This window comes from Lepisosteus oculatus, chromosome 6 (assembly GCF_040954835.1).
Source record: "Lepisosteus oculatus isolate fLepOcu1 chromosome 6, fLepOcu1.hap2, whole genome shotgun sequence".
NCBI lineage: Eukaryota > Metazoa > Chordata > Actinopteri > Semionotiformes > Lepisosteidae > Lepisosteus > Lepisosteus oculatus.
Genome location: NC_090701.1, coordinates 35,969,947 through 35,993,341, shown reverse-complemented (window position 1 = coordinate 35,993,341; position 23,395 = coordinate 35,969,947). Strand labels below are relative to the sequence as shown.

The following is a 23,395-nucleotide window of genomic DNA, read 5'->3' as shown; positions in this document are numbered from 1 at the left end:
CAAGAAAATAACACCCCATTGGACTCTGGTTGTCCTTTAAAGTGGGAATGTACCAGCTACAAAATTGTGCAGGAGCATTTGGTTAGAGTACAAGCTCAGCCACCAAGCACCCTGTAAAAGCTTTTTTAGCACTTGAACTCTGAATCCCAGATCAAGGCTTATCAGCTACAGAGTGGCCTACTTTATGAGTCACTGCTTCTTCATTAAATGCTTCGTTCCCTTTGGATGTGGAATTGTGAAAGTAAATTACATGCCAGCCTCCAACTATTAAAAAAATATTCTGGGGTTACATCAGGACAGGAGATATGAGGCAAGTTGAGGCTGAATTAGCTCAAGCTCTTGGGAGAGATGAGTGCAAGCTTGTTGAATAATTAAAATGACTGAATTTTAAATAGAGTATAAGGTACTTTGAATTTAAAATGACATTTCCACATATGATTGGCTGTTTGTGGTTCATGCACAGTGACAGTGTTTTTGTGATTGAGATTATCTGCAACAATTTCAGATGTTTGGGGAGACATGACAGCTAATTGCACTAACATGTATGGATGTTACTATACTTTGAAATACTTTGTCCATTTTTTAATTCAATTATTTGACTTGAAAGTGTAAATAAAATGCTTGAGTTTAGAATTGATTTAAGAATTTTCTCAAATTTACAAATGTTTTGAACGTGAAGAAAAAGTGAATATAGCAAGTCTAGCAAAAAGAAAAGAATGGTAGACTTACAGTACAAACCCAAAGCAACATTGAAATAATATATCCCATGGTTTGTAATTAATTTTAGTCTTTTTTTCACTGAAATGTGTTGTGATTCTATTGAAATAATCCTGGATATTTCTGTTTTTGATGCCTGGAATGCTAACAGCTACAGCATATAATAATCATGAAAAATAAAGTTTTAGACATGAATGTGTTGATATTATAATGAAAGTTTCACTGCCTCCTTTGGCTTAACTTTATACTGTATGTAAAAATATTTTAAATGTTTTCAACATTGAGAATTTATGTGAGAAGACATTTATACTGTAATCAATTAATGTTATTGGTGAAAGAGTTTTAAGAAGTTTGAGTTCAATGTTTTGTAAATAAGAAATCAGTCCTGATGCTATCTTACCCAGTAAACAAATTTATAAAAGATTCTTAATTCACCCCACTTATCAGTTAATAGTGAACAAGTTACCATGATGTCTTTATTCTTCTGTGAATTACATTGTGGTAGAAAAATAAACTTTGACACTTATATTATGCACTATCATAGACACAAAAAACATTCTTCTGTTTACAGCTGGAGAGTTCAATATTGAGCTTTCTCAGTTAAAATCACTGAGTCCTTAATCCTTAGTCACAGTAACACACTCTGAAATAGACGACACACAGTGGAACTTTGGGTTGTGTGGAAATAAATGGCACTAATTGGAAAAGACAATTCAAAGACTCTTTTACTAAAATAGGAATTTATATAAATGGTGTTCTACTGATTGGAGTTCTCTTGTATTTTCAACTCATAAAATGCCTTATACATACTGTATAAGGGAAGTGAAGCTTGTGTTCCTCCAAAACCTCAGAGCAGTAATTTCCTATGGTGTCTGTTTAAAAATCAGCAAATACAGTTTGTTCACTGGAATTTATAGACAAATATGAAAAGTGGAAGAAATGTTAGCCTTTGGAAATTCCAATTATTAATATCTCAAAATATTTGCAAAAGTGTAATTCGGGGCAGACTTTAAAAAAAAATCGACCTTGGACATATTAATATAGTATTAGTAATCCTGACATCAAAAAAAAAATATTTACTGTTATTTACAGTGTTGAGAAAAAGTAAGTTTCATTAGCTCAATTAAGAGAATGAATAGAATCAGGTGTTATTAAAATAATTAGGTGGATCCTGGTGACTGAGCTGAGAGGCCCTACTTGATATAAAGATCAGAAATGCTGTGAGTTTCTCATGCCACAATCTAAGCAAATATCTGAGGATCACAGAAAAAGACTTGCTCATCAGTCCAGAAAGGAATACAAAAGCACTTGGGTCTCCACCATCGGCTATCTGACAGTCTACAAATGGAGAAAGTTCAAGACCACAGTCAATCTAGTCATCCTACAAAAATCTCTCCAAAACATTAAATAAACAAAGAAGTTACAAAGAACCCCCAAGTAACATTCAAGGAACTGCAGGCCACTCTTGCCTTGGTTAATGTGATTGTATATGGCTCAACTATCAGAAAATGACTGAACAATAACAGTGTTCATGGAATATCAGCAAGGAGAAAACCACCGCTCTTCAAAACAAAAACACTACTGTTCATGTGAAGCTTGGCAAAAAGCACAAATAGCGGGCTCAAAGCAGAGTGCACCCTGGATGGGACACCAGTCCATCGCTGTCCATGTTAAAAATACTTAGCAAAGTAGGCAAAGGCTACAGTATTTAGCCAGGAACTCAAATAATTAAAATCATTCCCAAAAATAACTTGTATGGCCTTACTGTGCAAAGTTTCCATCTTAGTGTGGGAGCATTTGTAATGATTACAAATGTGTGCAAGCAAATACTTGAAAATACAGTATACAGAACAGCATTGTTGATTTAAATTAATATAGTGCCTTGTTAAAGCACTTCTGTCTCGCTTCACCTTTTACACACTTTCCAATCTGTGATAAATATTCCAGCATAAGGGAGTTCAAAGACTTTCAAATAAACTTTGCTAAAATGTTATATGATTCTAGCAATTGAAAATGAGATGGATAAACTAACTCTGTTTTGTTTGATTTAACCCTTTGTGAGTAAGGAGAAATCAAATAATTATTAATGTCCCACTTACAATGTATGTAATCGCTCAGTGTTTATATACTGTATAATAGAACTCCCTGAAACTACTGACAGGTATTTGTAGATAAAGTTGAGAAGATTTGTGTGCCTAATTCCATCACCAAAAGAAATTGTGTGAAACTTTCTAGAAGGTGTTTAAAGTGTGAGCCCCTTAACTTAAAGCATTGCTGTGAAAAAACCCACTGTCAGAAAAATGCTAAACAGCTGAATGGTGTTATAATTATGTTTTTTTTCTTTTCCTCTTGCTGAAGAGATGGACATCTCACTGCATTAACCTTCCATGAGTTGTAAAGAACATTTTTCACACTGAACTATTTCAGTATTATTAAATTAATTGGCTAACACTTTTATCCATAGTGAGACAAATATTACCTCATTGCTCTAAAATGGTCTGAGTCAAATCAATTTTAATGGGTAAAACAATAGTTAACAATGGGAACTTGGACCCACAGTCTTCCATATGTATGTCCTATGCTATTATCCTATTGTATATTCCATATTCATACAGAGCCAAATCATACAGGTGAGTCAAAGTGGGTTTTCCAAAATGAACTCCAATAATAATCATGTGTCATAAAGCAAAAACAAACAAACATGATTGATAACTACAACTGCTAAGTATTTTTTATAGACAAATCAGTTCTACCCAAAAGTCAATCAAGCAAATTTACTGTGTAGTGTTGTATTTCGTCATTTTGAAGAAGCAGAAGTATTAGGACAGCTGGTTGACAGGTGTCTCTTGTTGGTCAGGTTCTCATTGTTAAGTAACTAGGCTAAAAACATCTGTGAAAATCCTTTCAACCTTTCCTTCCTTTTGATGTTGAGCTTTGTATTGCTTTTTTCCTCATTTACTTATATTTGTGTATACACAACTTGGTTGTTCATGTACAGTACATGGTTAAGTAATCATTGTATATATGGCCATAATAGCTGAAGCAATTTACTTAATATTGCAAAAAAATTGCAAACAAAAATGCTTTTTACCTCCCAAGCCTTCCGAAAACCATCTGTTTCTTCTAAATGTCACACATTTGATGGTGTTGTTTGAATCTAATTACCTGTTTTCAATAGCTAAGGTGTCATTGTAGCACTTCTCAGGTGTTGCTCTTCAGCACCTATGAAGTTACAGCTCACCAAAGTATGGATAGAACAATACTTCAGGCACAAAATACTTCAGTGCAATGGAGAGTGCACTTATCTATTAATGTGAATATGAAGAAAAGGAACAGTATGTACAGTGTAACAAAAATAAATCAACAGGAATACATGCAAGTGTGAAATGATCACAGTATATAGGTCTAAAAATCTGTTTTTAGAAAGTAATTTAGGTAAAAGGAGTGGCATGTTTGCATTGCACTTAGTTATACTGCCTTACTTCTCTTGGGCCCAGCTTTTATTCCAGACTGTTGCACATCCTTTGTGGAGTTTTTTTTCTTACAGTTAAGGAAGATCCTATAGCCAAAACATGTTTTATCTTCTTCTTACACTTCAGTGTGGAATTAACCTGTGCTTGGGTCCTAGCAGCTCGCTAACCGGTTCATGAATTAATCACTGTCTAACTCATAGAACACTTACTGGACATGTGTATGTGTTTCATGAATAACTAACAAAACCCAGTGACTGCAAAATCTGTGGTCAGTCAACAACCAATTTGTAATGGCAGATCTCTGGCAGATGTACGGCAATGTTTGAAAGGGAAAAGTTTTACAGGGTGTTAAATTTCATTGTTTCATTAAGCTTTTCCAGAGTATCTGGCTTGTGTGTGGAAGAATGGGGAAGTCTCCTTTCCAAACCTTTTTGGGTTTTTATATGGAGTATATTAATCATGTGCTATAATAAGGTAATTTTCTCACATGCTACTCCCTTAGTTAAACATTTTATAAGTTAAGATAAAATCACTTTATTGGCCATGTAAAATCTATTGTATTAGGAATTTGTCTTTTCGCATCACCAGCTTGCTCTCCATGACACACACAGAGAAGCTTGGGGTCAGAGTGCAGGGTCAGCAATTTATACGGAGCCCCTGGAGCAGCTGGGGTTAAGGGCCTTGCTCAGGGGCCCAGTGGAGTAGGACCCCTCTGCCGGCCGCGGGGTACGAACCCGCAACTTTCCAGCCACGGGCGCAGACAGATCCTTAGCCACAGAGCTCACTTCACTCTAAAAAAAGAATAACATACAATGAGAGCCACTGGGATTTTGTCTACCTTAACTCAAGTTGAAAACATGAAAACATTGCCCAAGTAAATTTAATTTAAAACTGATATTGGGTTCTAAAAGAAGTGTGAATGCAAATAAACTGTGAACCATTAAATGGTAACAAGTAATCCACTTGAAAGGGTGCAATTAAAAAACATTTTCTACAAATCTTAATATTGTGGACTGTTATGCTGCACATTTTCTGATGTTTCTTTCTGATAATTAAGGCATTCTATCAACAAGAAATTTGACTGAAGAATTATTTAAATTTAGAAAAAACTACGTTTTCTGGTTCAATGCTGATGAAAAAAGAGAAAATCCTTATTTGTAAAGTCTTGTGTATTGCATTACACTTTAACTGTGTAATGAAGAATTCCTCCAGTGTTGCAAATTATGTAATGAGTGTTTTTTTTTACCATTGAATGACTACAGTATAACCACTACTGGAATTAAAAAGCTTTGCCTGCTTAATATATAGCAAAATATGCCTTTGTACTTGGTTTTGCGATGACTCGTGTCAATGAAAGGGCTGGAAGCTGATACCTAATCCGATATTTCTGTAGGAGAAAAAGGGCATCAGTGCCTGTTGGGGCATACTGGGCCTGGAATCGAATTGACCATATTACTATGTTCACTGTTTAGTGGAAAGGCATATTATTTCACTTAGAATTAAGTGTTATTAAGACCTCTAATAATCTTTCTGTGCCTTGACCATGGAAGCTTAGGTCTTTCTGTAAAAGCAGAGGAATACAGCTAAACAGAAGCCTCATTCAATAATAAAAAAAAGATTTCCCTAGATATCCACAGACATGGACATCTTAAAGCTGTATCTATTCAGAAATATCTAATGACATATAGATGGGTTCCATTGACTCTAGCTAGGCTATTTCTGCCAGAACAGTGGTCAGATGTCACTGTCCATCACCCAGAGGAAAATCCACAAGTGAGGGACCTGTAGGTTGGGAAACAAGATTATACCTAATAACATCCAAAACAACTCACCAGCTGTGATATCGTACCTTAAAATCTAGAACCCAGTTAATTTTGGTTGGTTAACTCACTGGTTCTGTGCTCTCTCCAATTAACTTTTCCAACAAAGTGACTGCAAGCAGTCTGAGTCAGAACCTTTCTACAAAATACCAGGCTGGGAGAGAGAGTCAGTAAAAAGTACAGAATTCTTCCCAGGATATTCTATCTGCAATAGATAAAATCTTATGTTTGTGAACCCACTGTTATTTTCACCTGATAAATTAAATAAGACACCTGGACTCTTTTTTGTCTACTGTATATCCTGAATATCTGATTATATTATGTTACAATCAGTAGCGAGGACAAACTGTTCTCCCCACCTGTTTCACTTGCAGCTACTCCCAAGCACAACTGTGCACAGACTATTGTTAAAGACAGAAGTTCAGGGTGATATAACTTCCAAGCAGAGCTGTGCTCAGTAACACTAGGCACAGCTCTCTCCTCTTTATCTCTCTCTCTCCCTTGGACACTCCTTGCACAAGGCAAGCAGCTGCCAAGGTGCACCACAGATCATCACAGCCAGCTCCATCTTCTCAGTGGAAAGTTTGAACTGATTAAGGATCTTTGGCCTAAATATTTTTGAATATAAAACTTCTTTATTTATAATTCTCATGAGTTTATTATTCCAAACACGTGTGATTAGTTCATGATAGTAAATGCATATGTACTTGGACCTGAATATATGAATGTGATGTAATTATATCAGACTGATAAAACCTGAGATCAAAACACATGTTATATTCAAGGTATTTTAACACTGCATTTATTAAATCTGATTTTTGTAATCCCCGAATGAACAATCAGTTTTTCATATCACGGCACATTATTTCATAAATATATTCAATTGTGTTTGTCATTTGTTATGTATGTTTTTGATGTCAATCAATAATAAATTGTATGGTGTACATTGTTAGAGCTACTATGACTATTGAAGTGTCTTTAAGAATATATATACAGTGGTTAACACCTAGCTAGGGTTAATGTTCATAGTTCTCAGATCTTCAAAGCAAGGAAAGAACTATGGTGTTCACTAAGTTGTGCTGGGTGTGAAATACATTGATGAAAGGAATCATTTTGTTTACTTTGTTTAATTAAGTTCTGATTAAATTTCACTCAACAGTCCAGGAACGCAGCATAAAACAGATGCTGTTCTTAGGAAACTCTGATTTCCTGTTTAGAGAATCCCCGAGTTACAGCTTCTCCTGCATTTTTAGAATAGGTTTTCCATTCACTTTGTAGCATCCAGATTTACAGAGATACTGTAGATTTAACTGTAGGTTGTATTCTGTTGGTTTAGAAGGCACCTTTATCTTCTTTTGTCCTTTGTAGGCATTCTAGAGGATTTGAATACTTGGTAGCAGTCCACGGTTTATCTTGGTGGTCAGGATGAGGGCCTCTGGGGTGCCTTATTTGTAAATAGCACATCTTGTATGTTTATGTTGCATACTGTTTAGAGTGTCTTTACTAATACATATTTGTTTAGCCCATAGCTCAACACTCACACCTCATTGTTGTGGAATCCTTTTGGATCCTTAGGATTAGCCCATTTTGTAAATCAGGGAAGAGAAAACTCTTTTAACTTCAGATCAGATCTAATTTCATTTCAGCCTTTGAGTGGGTGGGATAAATGCATAACGTGAAACAAGGCTCCCACATGGGACTTTTTTTGAGTGGCTGTAGATCTACATGTGATAAGTGTATGATCCACAAGGTGGATACTATCCATAAGTCCATAAGACATCAAGCCACTGCCCAAGAGGAAGGATATCTGCTTTAGCAGGATCATTAAGTTCAGCGTGTCTATGGTGAAGGTGGTAATGATGCCTAGAGATGTGGTGGGGTGCTGGTGCAAGATGTCTGTTTGAGTGCATCCTTCAGCCCTGGTGCCAAAGAGAGGAGAAGTTTGTTTCCACAAGACAAGGCAGTGAAGGCAATTATGGGTGAAAGCCTGGAAGGGCAAAGCAGCACTTAACATTGCAGATGTACTAGTCTGGGGTCATCCTATTGTGAGGATTGAGAACTGTAAACTGCTGTGGTGAATCCTTGATGGATTGTATAGAATAAGCCTGCTAAACATAGAATTTTTGTTTCTGAGATTCCTTCTATTGCTTGAAATCAACAAATTAATGTTTGTTCCCACAGATCCTGTTGCTTCTGGTAACAGTTGTATATAAATGGAGGGTTATTTTTTATTGTGTTCTCTAGCTGTTTCAAATAGCATTGTACATAGACTCAGCTCTGTGCTCCAGGAAATACAGTAGAATCAATCTGACCACCATCCAAATACCAATATGATAATTCAGGCTCTGAGTGTCATTCTGGTTGCTCTTCTCTCAAAATAAAATATTATTTTTGTCATAACTTAATATTTTAATTACCTCAGAGCTTCTATGGAAGAAGACAACAATCAAACTAAATAAATAAAAAGGTAAAATTGAAGGCAACCTGGTCTAGAATTATACAACCCTTTCAATATATGTGATTTGTCCTTTCTCAGGCAGTACTTTCCTTTACTGTATTTTTATTTATTTTATCTATGTACATATTTTTATTTTATTGTTGATGTGCAAGATCTAAATTCCTTACTTTTAACATTTATTTAAATTGGTCCTTTCCATAGTATGTCTGCATTTTTTCAGATTCCATAGTATGTGGTTTAAATAACAATAAAATGAATATAGTACAGATAAGAAACTTATGTAGACGTATATATTCACATTATCCAAGAAAGAGCATTTTATTTGATTCACGTTTGTGGTTGTGACCCTTGTGTGCTCAATCCACACAATACAGTAGTCGTAAAAATGGTTAATGACTATTTCACAAGTGTTCATCTTCTATAAGATTTTTTCAGTGGTTATAATGGTCTATGTATGATCCCTGTAGTACTTTAAACAACTAGATCCATAGTTATAGTGCAGTCATTTAATTCAAAAGTATTGCCTCTCAGTAATTATTAGGTCATAATGTCCTGTATAAGTCAAACAGGCACATAAAACAAATTTAATAGATGTTTTTCAGTTTGTTCAGAGCAGTCTCTGCATTAGATTATTGTGATTATGAGTGTAACTGAAATTTTTATTAACTGATCATTTAACTAAACTTAAATTTATTATCTGAGGGTTCTAAATTAAATTAGACCTTATATATACTTATATGTATATATTGAAATTAATTTAATATTTATTACAATCAAGTTATTAACAAGTAATTAACAATCAGCTTGTTCTATTATGTGTCAAACTAGTGCATTTACAATCTGAAAGCACATGATTATAAACAGTTTTCAAAACTAAACCACATAAGCAGTATAGTCTTTGACATTTGTTATTAATTTTGGACATATCTCAGAATCTTGATTTGGTAGATGTTTATTTTCTCTTCGGGCATGTTGACTGTGAAACATTTGCAGACTGTGCATCTCTATAATAATAATAATTCATAAGCAGCTCTCCTTCTCTTTTTCATACTTGTCACATATATGGCTTTCAGATGCAATGTGAAATGTGCCATGCTGGGTTGGTGGTAGTGCTTTAAATAAGAGTTATGAGACAACTTCAATAAAGATTACTTGCTGTGCAAGGATCGGGTTTCTGTTAAAGCATCTGCAGTAATTGGCTGTCTTTCAATAAGGCCACAGTTATGATTGACAAAGAGAATGGAACACTCTCTCTGTTGTACTGTGAGACATACCCACAGGACACAGAAGATGGAAGTGCTTGAAAGTTTATTCGGGGAATAGCAGATGATCTTCATCTTCCTTGAATGAGTTTGGCAGAGGTCAATGGGAAAAGGTTCACATCATTTTTTATCCATTTTATTAGGACTTCTTTTTCGCCCTCAGTAGTTTTACTTCCATCATGTTTCTAAATTGACTTGTGAATTTGACATGTTACACACAATATATTTCTTTTGGTACCTACAATAACACATACCAAGCCTGAAGGCTCAAAAATATGTATGCACGGCAACATGTACTGTATAACTACACTATCGATTGCTGTGTAGAATAGTAATTGAATGGAAGAAATATTGTAGAAACATTACTCATTACTCTACAATACAACATAATTCAGTAAATGTGGTCTTCTGCCAAAAATAAAGTTTAATAAACAAATTATTACCAGAGTAACATACTGTTTTACCATGCTTTAAAATAAAGAAAATCAAGGTATTTAGTGAAAGATACAGTCACTTTAAATATGTGTACACACATGTGACATCATCCTTTTGAAAGATGACAGTAACAATTAACAAATCATCATTGTAATCATTTCAGAGAGGTTATTCTTATTCTTAAATACATTCTGCTTTTTTCTCTTCAGTTTGGTGTCACAAATTATCTAGCCTTATTTGGCAATGGGACAGTTTTGAAGACAACTTGTGTTTGTTGCTCGTTATGTGAACAATAAACCTTTTTCAGATTGCAATTTTCAAATGCAAACATCAGAGCTATATGTTGTAAATGTATGGGTGATTTGAAAATTATAGTAACCTGTAATCTAGATTGAGACTCCCTTTGATTCCTGTCCTTTGTTACCTTTTTTATGTTCTTAATATCCAGTCTACCAGTAGCAACAGTATTGTTTTTCTCCTTTTGTCATTGTTGGCATACTCAGGACAGTTTCATCCATGGCAGGCTAAGGTTTTGAGTACTTAGCATTTTGCCTAAAGAAATATATATATATATATTTCAAAAATCTTCTTGCTGGTTCCCAAGCAAACTGTATTTGTAAATGCTACAATGCATTTTCAAGACATTTGTTGGGAAGCTCAATAGATTTTTTGCAACACAATTGCTTTAGTTGCTGTGAGAATCAAACAATGGGAGCCTCTAATGAATTAAAGTGTTCATTATAAGCAGATGAAGGACAGAAGTTCAACTGAATGATTTCCATGGTGACACAAGTGAATCCTTGCATGCTCTTCCTTTCATTTTCAGTTGCTTCTTTATCCTTAAAGATAGTACGTATGTGTTGATCTGACATCTAACCCAGCAGGCACAGGGACGCAGGGCAAAAAAGTGCTCAGGATGCCAGTCCTTCAAAGGGCATCCAGACATACACACATTAACTTACAGACATGGAAATTTAGCAATCCTAGTTGATCTGGACAGCATGAGTGCGTGGGTCTGTGGGAAAAAGAACACAGAGAAAATCCAGTGCCATCACATGGAGAATATGCAAACCCTATACAGAAGGTGCCCTAGTCTGGAAGTAAACCCATGACCTAAGAACTATGAGACAGCCCTGTTAACTGCCATGGCACTGGGCCGCCCCTGAAATGCAGTATTAATAGTAAAGACAGACTTGTATTATAATTTGCAAGAGAGGGAAAAAGCAGGTGGGGGAAGCAATGAATTGTACTGTTAATTTAGTCATTGAACACTGCAAGCTCTGATTAACCACATTGTAAATAGCTGAAGTGAATTGTAAAACAATATGAAAAAAGCACAACAGGAAACATTGAGTTTCCATCACCTGCCTTTTGCTGAGGCAGGCAAACATAGGACATACTAATTTAAAAGCATGTAAAACTGTTGTCACTGAGTTTAAAAAGTCTGGAATTAAAGATGCTCACTTACTGCATTGTAGTATTGAAGTATTCAGCTGGAAATCGTACATGAGTTATTGAGAAAATATAGTTGTGTTAATACCACAATTTGTAATGTGTTAAAATGACCATTCCCCTTAAAAATTCAAGGAATTTTCACTACTTGATCTATTAATGTAAGGGCTGTAGTCACCTGGGTGAGTTTCACTTCAATGGTGGATAGGGTTGGTCCATTCCTGTTAGTAGAAAACGATATACCTTGGATCATTTATGTCCTTTAAATACAATAAATTATTTTCAGTGTAAAATTGCATTTATTTTCACAAAGAATGTAATCTCCATTATCAATAAATAATACACTGTTATGCTAACAATAAATGTTTTGCTCCATTCAAGAGATACTGTAAGTGGATTTTAAGAGCTGCTAAAAATGTTATAAGAAAGGTAAAGAAAATCAAAGTGCATAAGCAGAGTGTTGACTTGATGTAAAATAACAGCTTCTCCTCAACCACAGAGATGAGCTCATATACAGTATCTCCTTTTTACCCAGTGACTTGTCAAAAATAAAAGCCTGTCTGATCATCTACATGTGTAATACTGTGGGTTTCCAGGCACAGGCGGCCACGGTGTGTGATTCGCTGGCCAAAGATGATTGACACTGTGTGCACAAGTGGCACTTGTGGTGGATTAGTTGTGAGTGAAATGATTGCTTCATTTAAACTCTGTACTGTGCATGTTGAAATCCGCTTAATATGGAATTTTACGACTGAAGGGAAATTTTAGTAGCTGAGCATAAAAATAACAGGAGCATAATGTCTCTGAATGTCATAAACTGTTTTAATTTATTTATATAAATATATTATACATACTGTATATGGCTGATAGTGTTAGTTGAAATAAAAATACACAACAGTATCCCACTTTCTTCATATACATTTTATGCATCAAAGTCAGTCTTTCACTTAGTCACTTACTGTGATTATTTTGAAAACGTTTTGTCTTGCTCGTTCTGACAATATTATGTTTATAGACATTATAAAAGGCTATAATAAAATGATATTAATTTAAGGATCTAAATATAATATATTTCTTTGACTCATTCGCTCGTGATTTTTATATATTTGGCTTTGTACGAAAAAAAACAAAAGTAATTCTCTGATCAGACTGGGTGCAGTGTGCTACATTACAGTCCATTGCCTGTTACCACTTTAAGAACAATAAAAGTTTTTTAAAAAACAAAAAAATATATCTAAATGTTTCCAAAACATCCACTTGTGATATTTTAGCTGCTTAGTCTAGGTGGTATTAAATCAGTACAATTGTTTTTTACAATAACAGCAAGTGATGTCCTTAGGAAAGGATACAACATTATAACTTATGAAGTACAGTAAATAAACTTTATAATGTTAGAAAAGTACGTTAAAACTATAACCCACTGTAAGTCACCAAGTTAAAGACTTTGATGCATAAAATATTTAAGAAGAAGGTGGAATACTGTTGTGTACTTTTTATATTTAGCTACCCCTACCATCTACTGTGTATTGTATTACGTTATACTACTGTTTTTATTTTCAGGTACCAAAATTTACCTTTAGATTTTCTGTATGTGAATGTAAACCCGAAAGAGGCACATCATGTTCACAAGCTAAAGTATAACAATAAACTTTTATATATATTCAACTGAGCACTCTTGCTTTTATAAAATATACCTACTTTTTAATTTATTTCAATGTTTAACATGCTATAATATACACGCTATATTTGCTATTATTCTATAATGCTATATTTCTGCTATAGAAATGCTATAATTCTGTAACTGGAAAAAGGTTGCCCCTCAGCATTGACTGGGATTCAAAACCAGGTGTTTTCTGGTGACAGCTCAAATGCTCCACACACCATGTTAAGTTTTCACTCCTCCATCTGGTGGTTTTACAAAGTAGTGGAGCCCCACAACTGAGTATTTCTAAAAACCTGAGGTACCCTGCTGTGCATTCTGAATGGCGGGATCTGTAAATCTAGACTTTGCTGTCTTCATGTAGTGAGGAAGCAAATGCCAGTAGCCTTTGGTATAACAATTTGTCTCAGTTGCATCTTGGCAGACACAATAGGCTCACCCCCAACCTGAAAGAGATTCCAGCCACTCTAGGCAAGATCACAGTGTTCCACTCAGAAGGGGCAAATGTGGTAACTATTTTTATTTGTCAAATGAAAGTTGGTAATGCAGTGGCCACCCTTAAATACTGTATACTTTTCAAACAAGTTTGGATTAAAACAATGCTGATAATGTTAGAATTTTATTGATATAATGAAACGTATAAAAAGAGACTTACTGTATGTCTGTATGTCTCTTTATATGTCTCCTACATGTCTCTCTGTATGTCTCCCATACACTACTGTAGTAGGATATGATACAGCAGTGGCCCCTAATCCCAGTCTTATAGGGCAGTTGTGTGTACAAGTTATCAGTCCTCATCAGCACTTCAGGTTGCTGGTGTTTTAAAGAAGACTTTAAAAGATGCAGATACACTGGCACTTCAGAAACAGGACTGGAGACCCCATGTTGTTAAGTACAATTTTCTGAGCATGAAGTAACGATGCTTTCTATACATCTTATACATTACCCAGAGGGGTGCAGCTTCAGTGGAGGATGATATGGGTCCCCTCCTGTATTGTATGTAAAACACTCTGTAAATTGCAATTAATTATTATTAAAAATTTAAAATTCATTTAACTTATGTTTTGAAGCTTATTTTTATGAGTTGTACAGTATTATTGTACCACATGATAGTCTGCTATATTTTGAGTTCTCTCAGGATTTATTTTGATAAATTCATTTTTATTGGGTGATTTGTATTAACACTTTTAACTTATTGCTCAGTATCCTTTCAGAAACACTTAGAATTTAATGTGCTTTCATGCCCTGGAAGAGACAGCAAGACATATATTTCCACAGATAATACACATGACTAGTTGCTCATTCAAATCAATACTTTTCCTATGCCTTTTTCTGTTCATTCAGAAGTCACCCTCCTTTGTTTAGGTAATCCAATATTGTGTCTCCTTTGCCATCAATTAAGATATGCTAGGTAAGTAACTAGGGCAATACATGTCTATTTTTAATCTCCTTGATGAGAGTATACGTATGGGGTACTACAATTTCATTGTAATTACTGAGTAGAAGAAATAATGACCAAGACATAAAAACTGTGGCTTGGCTACAGAAAAAAAAATGTCTACTGAATCTGATTCACAAGAAGATATAAAAAAACAAAAAACAAAAAAAATTGGGCTGACAAATGTAATAAAAACAGTAGATGCAGACTGATAAAATGTGTAAAATTGTTTTCATTTCGGGAACACTAGTTGAAACAGAATTGGTATTTTCAAAACTATTTTTCACTATACTGCCTGTTTATTATTTCCCTTATATTAGCTTCCTTTTCGACTGGTATTTACTATAACAACATTAGTCTTCCATATTCTTCAATTGGACAGATAAAAATGAAAACAAACACAAAGCCATGTATTCACTCATTCACCTCCAATTGCCGCCTCTTGCACCATCCTTCTCTTTTAATAATCCTTTGTTATATTTATTTTCCAGGTGTTTGAGCCATTGCTGAAGCGATATGCAGACCTGGAGAAGAAAGTCTTCCTGGAATCAAAGCAATGAAGTCAGTCAAACAACTACTTTTCTCCTGTGTACCTTATTGATTTACAAGTTAATAAATAAATTAAATCTCAAAAAGGAAAAAGTACAGATTATACAGTATATGGTATATACACTTGAAACCATTTTAGCTGAAATTCATTTAGAGGCACAGCTTATGTTCAATGTTTAAATGTTTAATAGCAAATATTTGCACTGGTTGGAAATCCATCTTGTTCATGTGCAAATCTTCCTTTTAGTGATGTTGTGAAAAGGGTGAATAAGATCATATTCATAACAATTGGTTTCTTTCACACACAAAAAATACAATGGATCCTTTGAGATGGTAGCAGCGGGCATATTGGTTGATTTTCACTTTCATGTGTTATTAGCAGTGCTTCATGCTGTCATCTGTGAAATTTAATTTTGTATTGTTAGAGAAATAAAAGCCTCCTTTTATGTGAATGAAATTGTCATATTCATGGTAGCAAGCACAAAGTAGGCTAGTTTAAACATTTTTTGCTATGTATTAGTAATCTGCATTTGCACAGGACTTTTATTGTAGACATTTTATTAATAATTCACAATGTACTGAAAACTGCAATCCATTTCCATACCAAATATAAAAACATGCTCACCTTTAATAAATGATACAGTATATACTGTAACTGAAACTTCAGACTATTTTGTGCTTAATGTTTCATTTTGTATGTTCTTTACACCAAATCAAAATATATTTAGAGCTTACAGTTGAATTGGTCATATATAATAAATGTAACAAAATGTCTTTAAGGCTGGAAATGTCTACATTGTAATTAATAACATTGTGTTTAAGAATTTTGCTTTGTATCTTTTGCTAAAGAAAAAATATCCATGCATTAAACATCAATTTTAAATGCCATTTTATTTTCATCTCTAAGACAAATCTAGGTGATTCATACTCTTGTACTCTTTACTCAGCATTAAAAGTAATTTACATTTATAACTGCAAAAAATCAAAGTTTTCAACAAAATTACAATCATTTTTGTTGTGGATGCAGTGACATTGATCCGACATGACAAACTTAAATTTGGTAGTGGTAACCAAACTTCTAACTGATCCAGCCATTTCTTTAAAACTATATACGAGAATAGAAATGTTCTAGAAGAAAATAGACCATCTAACCCATCTAACCCACTTGGGTTGTCCAAGGATCTCCTGAAATAGTGATATTGGGTTTACCAATCTTCTTTGTTAGGAATTGATAGATACTAATGTTTAATATTTTAAAAAATATGATTATTAATCTTTCACAAAGAAAAACTTAGTTTGTTTTCTCATGATATTCTATAGACTGTAATGCAGTGGTTTTCAAGTAGGGGCACACCTACTGCTAGAGGGGTACTTTATACTATCACACTGGGTAGAATAGAGGACAGAAGAACAATGATTCAAACAGATTTATGAAGATGTATGTACCTCCTGGAATGTCTGACCAGATGTTCTAGCAAACAAAAGGTACAGCAGAAGTACAACAAAAAGAAAAAATATGGTCTTACTGTATATTATCTTTGCAAAAAATGTTTTCATACTGTAACTCACAGATGCTTGATTTCAATTGTGCATGTTACAGTATACATCCATGTGACTACAGTTGACTGCACAAAATAAATTAGGTATTATTTATTCAGATTCTGTGAGTTTTAACTCCAAATGATGCAACAGAATTGTTTGGCTGGAGTATTATTTGGTATGGTATGTATGGCTTAGTAAAAAGGATGTGTTGTAAAAGCAAAAGAAAAGTACATGAAGGAAACAAACCGACATGCAGTAACTGCAGAGCAACACAAAGTTCATACAGTAAGTAAAGTGATGATTACTTGCAGTTTACACTTAAGTCCTTATGTTATGAAGATAAACCGAAAATCAAGTGTGTAATTTGCCTTATGGTGTTTATTAATGCACACATTAAACTATTTTAAAACATCACTCTTTACTTGCCTATGTCAAAAATCATTTAAAAATGGGATCTTCAAGCTTAGTCTAAAAACTCTATACTTTGAAACACTCAAAAATTTCAAACAGCAAACAATCATTTTTACTTTTAATATTTAGCGAAAGTGCTCTGAAAGCCTTCTTTTAATATTACATTGGATTTCCATATTTAACTAAATCCATTCGTATTGGTAAATCATGATTATTCCTGCTGCGGTGGACGTCTGTAATGTTTGACAGTGAACAAGTACAGTTGGTCTCATAAAAATATACTGATTTCAGATTGGCTCTAAACAAATTTCAGAAATGACAGAGACTGAGGTAAGAGATTGAAAATGGTTTGTGCCCATGCACTCAAGCTTTACAAATCCACAAACACATACAATGTACTACACGTGTACAATGAACCTCAGCTGTTAAAATGTAATTGCTGCATTTGGAAAAATAGGAAAGTTGAATATATTTTGTTGTCTTATGCTATATTGCCAGAATCAATAACAGGAGCAGAATTGTTTGGAATACTTAATCAGTACACAACCAAGAAAACCAATCATGGGAGTTATTTAATGTTATTTATAGAGACAAGGCAAGAGTTACGTTTGGAAAAAAATAATTTCACAGCAAAAGAAGCAAAACATTGGTTTGACTCATTGTCGATGCTTAAATGCATGAATGACAACAATGTTCACATGCCTGATGGACTTCAATGATTGAAATTCAGATACATGCAATTTCTAACTGCTTCATCCAAATTCAAGACTACAGGGGAGCCAAAGCCTTCCCTGAGAAGCAACTGGTGCAAACAGTGAAAGGCAGGATACACTCTGGATGAAACACGAGTCCAGCTTTCCAAGAAGCCAATTAACTTTGTATGGTTAAAGTATGTCTTTGGACTGCGGGAAGAAACCGGAGCACCCAGCAAAAACCCACACAAACACAGGGAGAAGATACAAACTCTATGCAGATAGCTCCCATTTGCCACCACACATCTATGCAAATCTGGATTTTCTCATTGAAAATGATAGCTTTCACTGCACAAATACTGCATATATTACACCATATTTAAGAATTCTATGATTATCTTAATGTTCATATTTTTGATGTTGTAGGTATATGTCAGCACTATGAACCATTCTTATATTCCTATTTAAACAGTTCTAATTTTAAGTAAATGTGTTAAATATAATGGAATTCTGATTACACTATAACATATTCCTGTTTTTTTTTTTAATTGTTGAAAAATAGTAATTAGCAGTAGAGTGTCAAGGAACATCTTGGTCTCACTTCAACTGTGCTTTAGCTGATTGGATTAATATTCTCTCCCTCTCAGGGTGGAATGCGTGAATGTTATGGTACATTTTCTTTTGCGAAAGGACAGGGTTATCTTGGTGTAATAATTTGTCCATTGAAATTGTTGATTTTCTCAGTTTATACTTTCCCCAATGGCAGTACATGAATTATTCCCAGCCTTGATTCCTTAACCCGTGCTGACTCAATTTTGTTATAGCTTTTATAGTGATACAGCTCTGTCTCATGAATGTAAAATTCTTCAGGGAATGTTGGATCACATCACTACCCTAAGATGACTTAGGAACATCGTTTGAAATTTCTCCACTGCCACACTGTCATGTTACATGCAATCTAAACTCACAGTGCAACAGATGTGTTTGAGAAGACAGCCATTGTATTCACAGAAAAATTAAGGTAAAGTTCCTTGATCATTGTTTTGATGCTTGTTGAGCATTTAGCAAAACAAGGGAATAATTCTTAGACAATGTTCACCATTCAACTGGTAAAAGCAATTTTTACTTTTGTGGGAAATGGTGCAATAAAATTATCCAATATTGTTTTTCAATAAACGAGTTTGGCTGTGCAGACATCACACTCTCCAAGATTGCAATTTGGAAGAAAAATACTATATACAATAGGAGCTGGATAGCATTGGTAGGTGAGGCATTGCTTTCAGTAGTAAATCATGTCTTTGCAACAATCATGATTAGCTTGACATTGTATTGTGAGGTACAAATGCATACAGAGCAGATTTGGTCTGACAAGCACACATTCTCTTGGCCTTAACTCAGCAGACTTAGAAAAGATGATCTCTTTCCGAGGTAAGTGATTTTAAATCTCATGCCTTATTTAAATTGCACCGAATAAGCTGTTCCTGGAGATGCACTCTTTCCTGCTTATCAAAAAAAAAGGAAAAATAAGTGAAGGATGAGTAATAATTATTTCTTTTGTCCAATGCTTTATTTGTATCAAATGAGAATCCTGTGTACTTTTGATTTAGAATATGTATAGAATCCCCTCTTTTTGAATATTTGTATTTTCTATCCATGAAACATTATTTCCCAAATGGTTCAACTTTTTAGCAAGGGGTATAAATATTTGAAAATAGAACGGTGGCCTAAACATATCAGTTATGACTGGATGGATGTGTCCAGAAAGTTCATCTTTCTGTGATAACCCCTCCCCACAAAAGAGTACTAAAATTTACAACCTGAAATAGCAGGACTTTAATGCATATGGATATTTCCAACATCCAAATTGTTGTTTCTTCTTTCTAATTATCAGTGTGTAAATAACATGTACATAATAGATGTTTTTTCCTTAGCCTGATACAAAATGCAGCAAAGGCAAATCGTTTAAGAAGCATGTTATATGCTGTACAATTTCGCAACAGTGCATACATTTGTAAAGCTATTACAGTCATGATACACATAAAAAAGGGTTATATATCTATCACAAACATTTCCTTGTAGGCAATACGCTCACTACATAGCAAATTAATTGAATAGACAGCTTGCCCTCAAGGAAATCTGGTCTTTAATGAATTCTTAAAGTGAGAACATTTTGTGTACTTATCTAAAATTAATATTATATAGAAACCTCCTGTAACATATCGTATATGGAGCATAAAAAATGTATCGCTTGTAACTGCAAAAAATTAATAAAGGCATTATCAGGAAAATGACAGGGAAACTCGTGTCTTATTGAGCAAACATAGGTAAATTTAGTATGCTGATTAACACCATTCTTCAGCTGGGAGATCAGCAAAGAGCTTACTGCAAAAATTATAACCTAGTGGTTTGTGTAGCCACTGAGTAATATAGTACCTGTACATGCTTTGCACCATTTATTAATTGCTATCCTATGGAATTATATACAATTCCACTTATACTGTCTGGATCAACATGTGCCCATTTACAGTGTAACTGAACAGCTTATCCCTGTATCTGTGTTGCAGTGTCCTTTGAATATGTGACTCAGAGCCCAGTCAGAGATAATACCAGTTCTGGCACAAGAGGCAAAGAGTAAGATCTGCTTTGTATGGCTGCTATGGCTGTATTTGATAACTTCTTTCTAATAAATAGGGAACAAACATGGGAGAATCCGATCATGGAATCATGTGAATCTGACTCGTTTCGGAGTCAGTGAGATCAGAGAAAAAGGGTTGAATTTCCCATATGGTTAAAGGGAAAAGCACATTATAAAACAAAAATGCTTTAGTTTTCCCTGACTGATTATGTCAGAAGGGAAAAGGACATTGCAGCTCTCCCATATTTTAAAGCACATTTACAGGAGAATCCGCAGTAGCAAAACAGGGTGGGATTATTTTTACACCAGGGTTACCCCATCCTCCCTGTCACACACTGGTCTTTGAGCCGTAGACACCACACATCTTTCCAGATTTTTCCACAAATGCCAAGTGGTGCTCAATTCTGGCAAGCAGGATATACAGTAACTTTTAAATTGTCACCTTGGAAGAAAGCTGTTGTTACACAAACATGATGACTTCTGTTGTCTTGCTGAAATGTTGTCACACCAGGATGAGTCTGCAAGAAGGGCAGCATGTGAAATCTCAGGACATGATCAACGTATTGCCGTGTTAACAGGTTACAAGCGGAGTTCTGTAGCGACTCCTGCCACAATTACGTTGTATCATTGAAACACTGTAAGTGGCTATACTCTCATCATGTTAGAAATTTTTCATGTTGTGAACACCGCAGAATGCAATGGACGTTAAACTGACTTAGTCCAGCTTCAAACATACCAATAACATGAAGGTGTCGTTCTTTTGGTAACAATTACCTCCTTTCTGTGTTTTACAGGTCTTTATATTTAACCGATTAAATCATTTAATCACCTGTGTGAAATGCTTGATTAACCAGGACCATTATTTCCCCGTGTTCATCATGTTAATGAATGTGCCAGTCAGGGTGCTACAGCTATTCCTACTTCTCATTTTTAAGAGTCTCCGCTAAACTTGCCTTCAGAATTAGCTGCTACACTTCAATGCTTTTTCTGTGGTGTTGTTCCATCAATTCCTAATCGCTGGCACTAGACTATTATATCCTGAACTTATCTCCTTCCTACTTGTGCTTTATGACATTCAATCGTACAGTATATACTGGCACTCACTTTCTGAAATAGATCAAAAACTTTGGATTATAAAACCCAGCTTCATCTACTCAGTATCTCATTTTAAAACCTCCTCTTTGCAAGGAACTTTATTGACAGAAACATAGTCATTAACTTTTTCAGAAAACCTTTCACCCTCCAAACTACCAGCACACTAGATAGACTAGCTCTTATCCTGTCAAGTCAGCTGTTTTCTTGATTGAAATGGTTATTCATCTACAGTATACGCAAGATTATATTCTCAACATAGATAAGTCATAATTGTTTATCCTCGACCTACAGTATATGACCAGGAATTTCTTAAACAAGGCAGGTTAAAACCAAACATACCAATAAATGCTCTCTCGGTGGCAATCATGTTATTGGGTGTTTGTATTTTCTGAAATAGACTTCATAATGAAAGTCCAGGTGAAGAACACATTCAAACATGTTATAAAGTGACACAAGAACTGTTCCCTCCAGGGGAAATAAATTAGGATTAATTGTGGCAACTATTATAACAGAGTTTTTTTATTATAAAAGCAGAAGGTATTAAACACTGCTTTGTAGGAGATGGATTATGAAATGCAGTGATGCTGTTTTTTATGAGGACAAACATATAAACAGTGATGTATGTGAGGCTCAATCACTGTAGCTAAAGCATAATTTTCCACCTTGTATTTAAACAGTCCACAATAAACCAAACATTGGTCTATTCTTTAGAAAGAAATATGTTGACTCCTGACAGATTCAGTCTGTGAAGACTTGACAGGATCAACCATAAGGATTGAGCTCTATGATCCAAGGATTGTGGGTTTCACCTTGTAATGATCTGACTTGATAACTACTGCCCAAATTGGTTTACAGCTTAAGATTTTGGGGTAAGCAGGTTTATAAAAAGTATCTACGTTTGACATGCCATCACATCACATCACATGTGATGGCACATTTGGCATGCCATCACATATCCAGGTAACTTCTACAGGTGAACTATTGAGAGCATCCTGACTGGTTGTATCACTGCCTGGTATGGGAACTGCTCCGCTCGGGATCGCAAAGTACTGCAGAGGGTGGTGAAGTCAGTACAGCTCATTACTGGCTGTGAGCTACCAAACATCCAGGATATCTACTAGGCTAGATGTCTGAAGAAGGCCAGGTCCATTCTCAAGGACCCCAGTCATCCCAGTCACAAACTATTTTCCCACCTACCGTCCGGTAAACGGTACCAAAGCATTCGGTCCAAGTCCAACAGACTACGGAACAGCTTCAACCTCCAGGCAATAAGACTGCTAAATAGCCAACCTGCAGCTCCTTTAGCAAATCACCTGTAATGGCTACATGGACACACAGGTTTCACTGTATTCACCATAACTGCACTACTTGTATACACCATGGACACATAACAGCTCTACTCATATTGAGTTTTATTCAATTTAAAAAAAACATAACCTCAATTTTGTGATTTTTGTGTTTTTGTGAATTTCGGGATTTTTGTGAGCTCACAGAAAAGACATTTCATGGCCAGCAACTACTGCTGCACACCGTATTGTTGTGCATTTGATAAACTTTGATTTGATTTAAGTTTACACATTTCAATAGGATAAATTCAGAAGGCGGAACAGATTGATTACAAAAATACACAGTATTATCCAATATTTTAAACAACAGCAAAATAAGTAAGTCAATATGTGTCTTTCCAAAACAATGAGAACAGTTTGTAATTTGCAGCAAACTAAACACGATCAAACTAAGATTGTCCTGTAAGAGG

The 23,395-nt window shown here is 34.9% G+C and overlaps 1 protein-coding gene across 2 annotated transcripts in view; it reads left to right on the top strand.

Annotated features, from left to right (window-relative positions):
- The window catches only part of xylb (xylulokinase homolog (H. influenzae)), a 118,138-nt gene extending 102,208 nt beyond the window's left edge, over positions 1-15,930 (top strand). For both annotated transcript variants that reach the window (XM_069191226.1, XM_015354098.2), the window contains one exon: positions 15,207-15,930. In XM_069191226.1, the coding sequence (XP_069047327.1) occupies positions 15,207-15,275 (69 nt within the window). In that variant the 3' untranslated portion in view covers positions 15,276-15,930. The remainder of the gene's footprint in view (positions 1-15,206) is intronic.
- Positions 15,931-23,395: the final 7,465 nt, after the last annotated feature.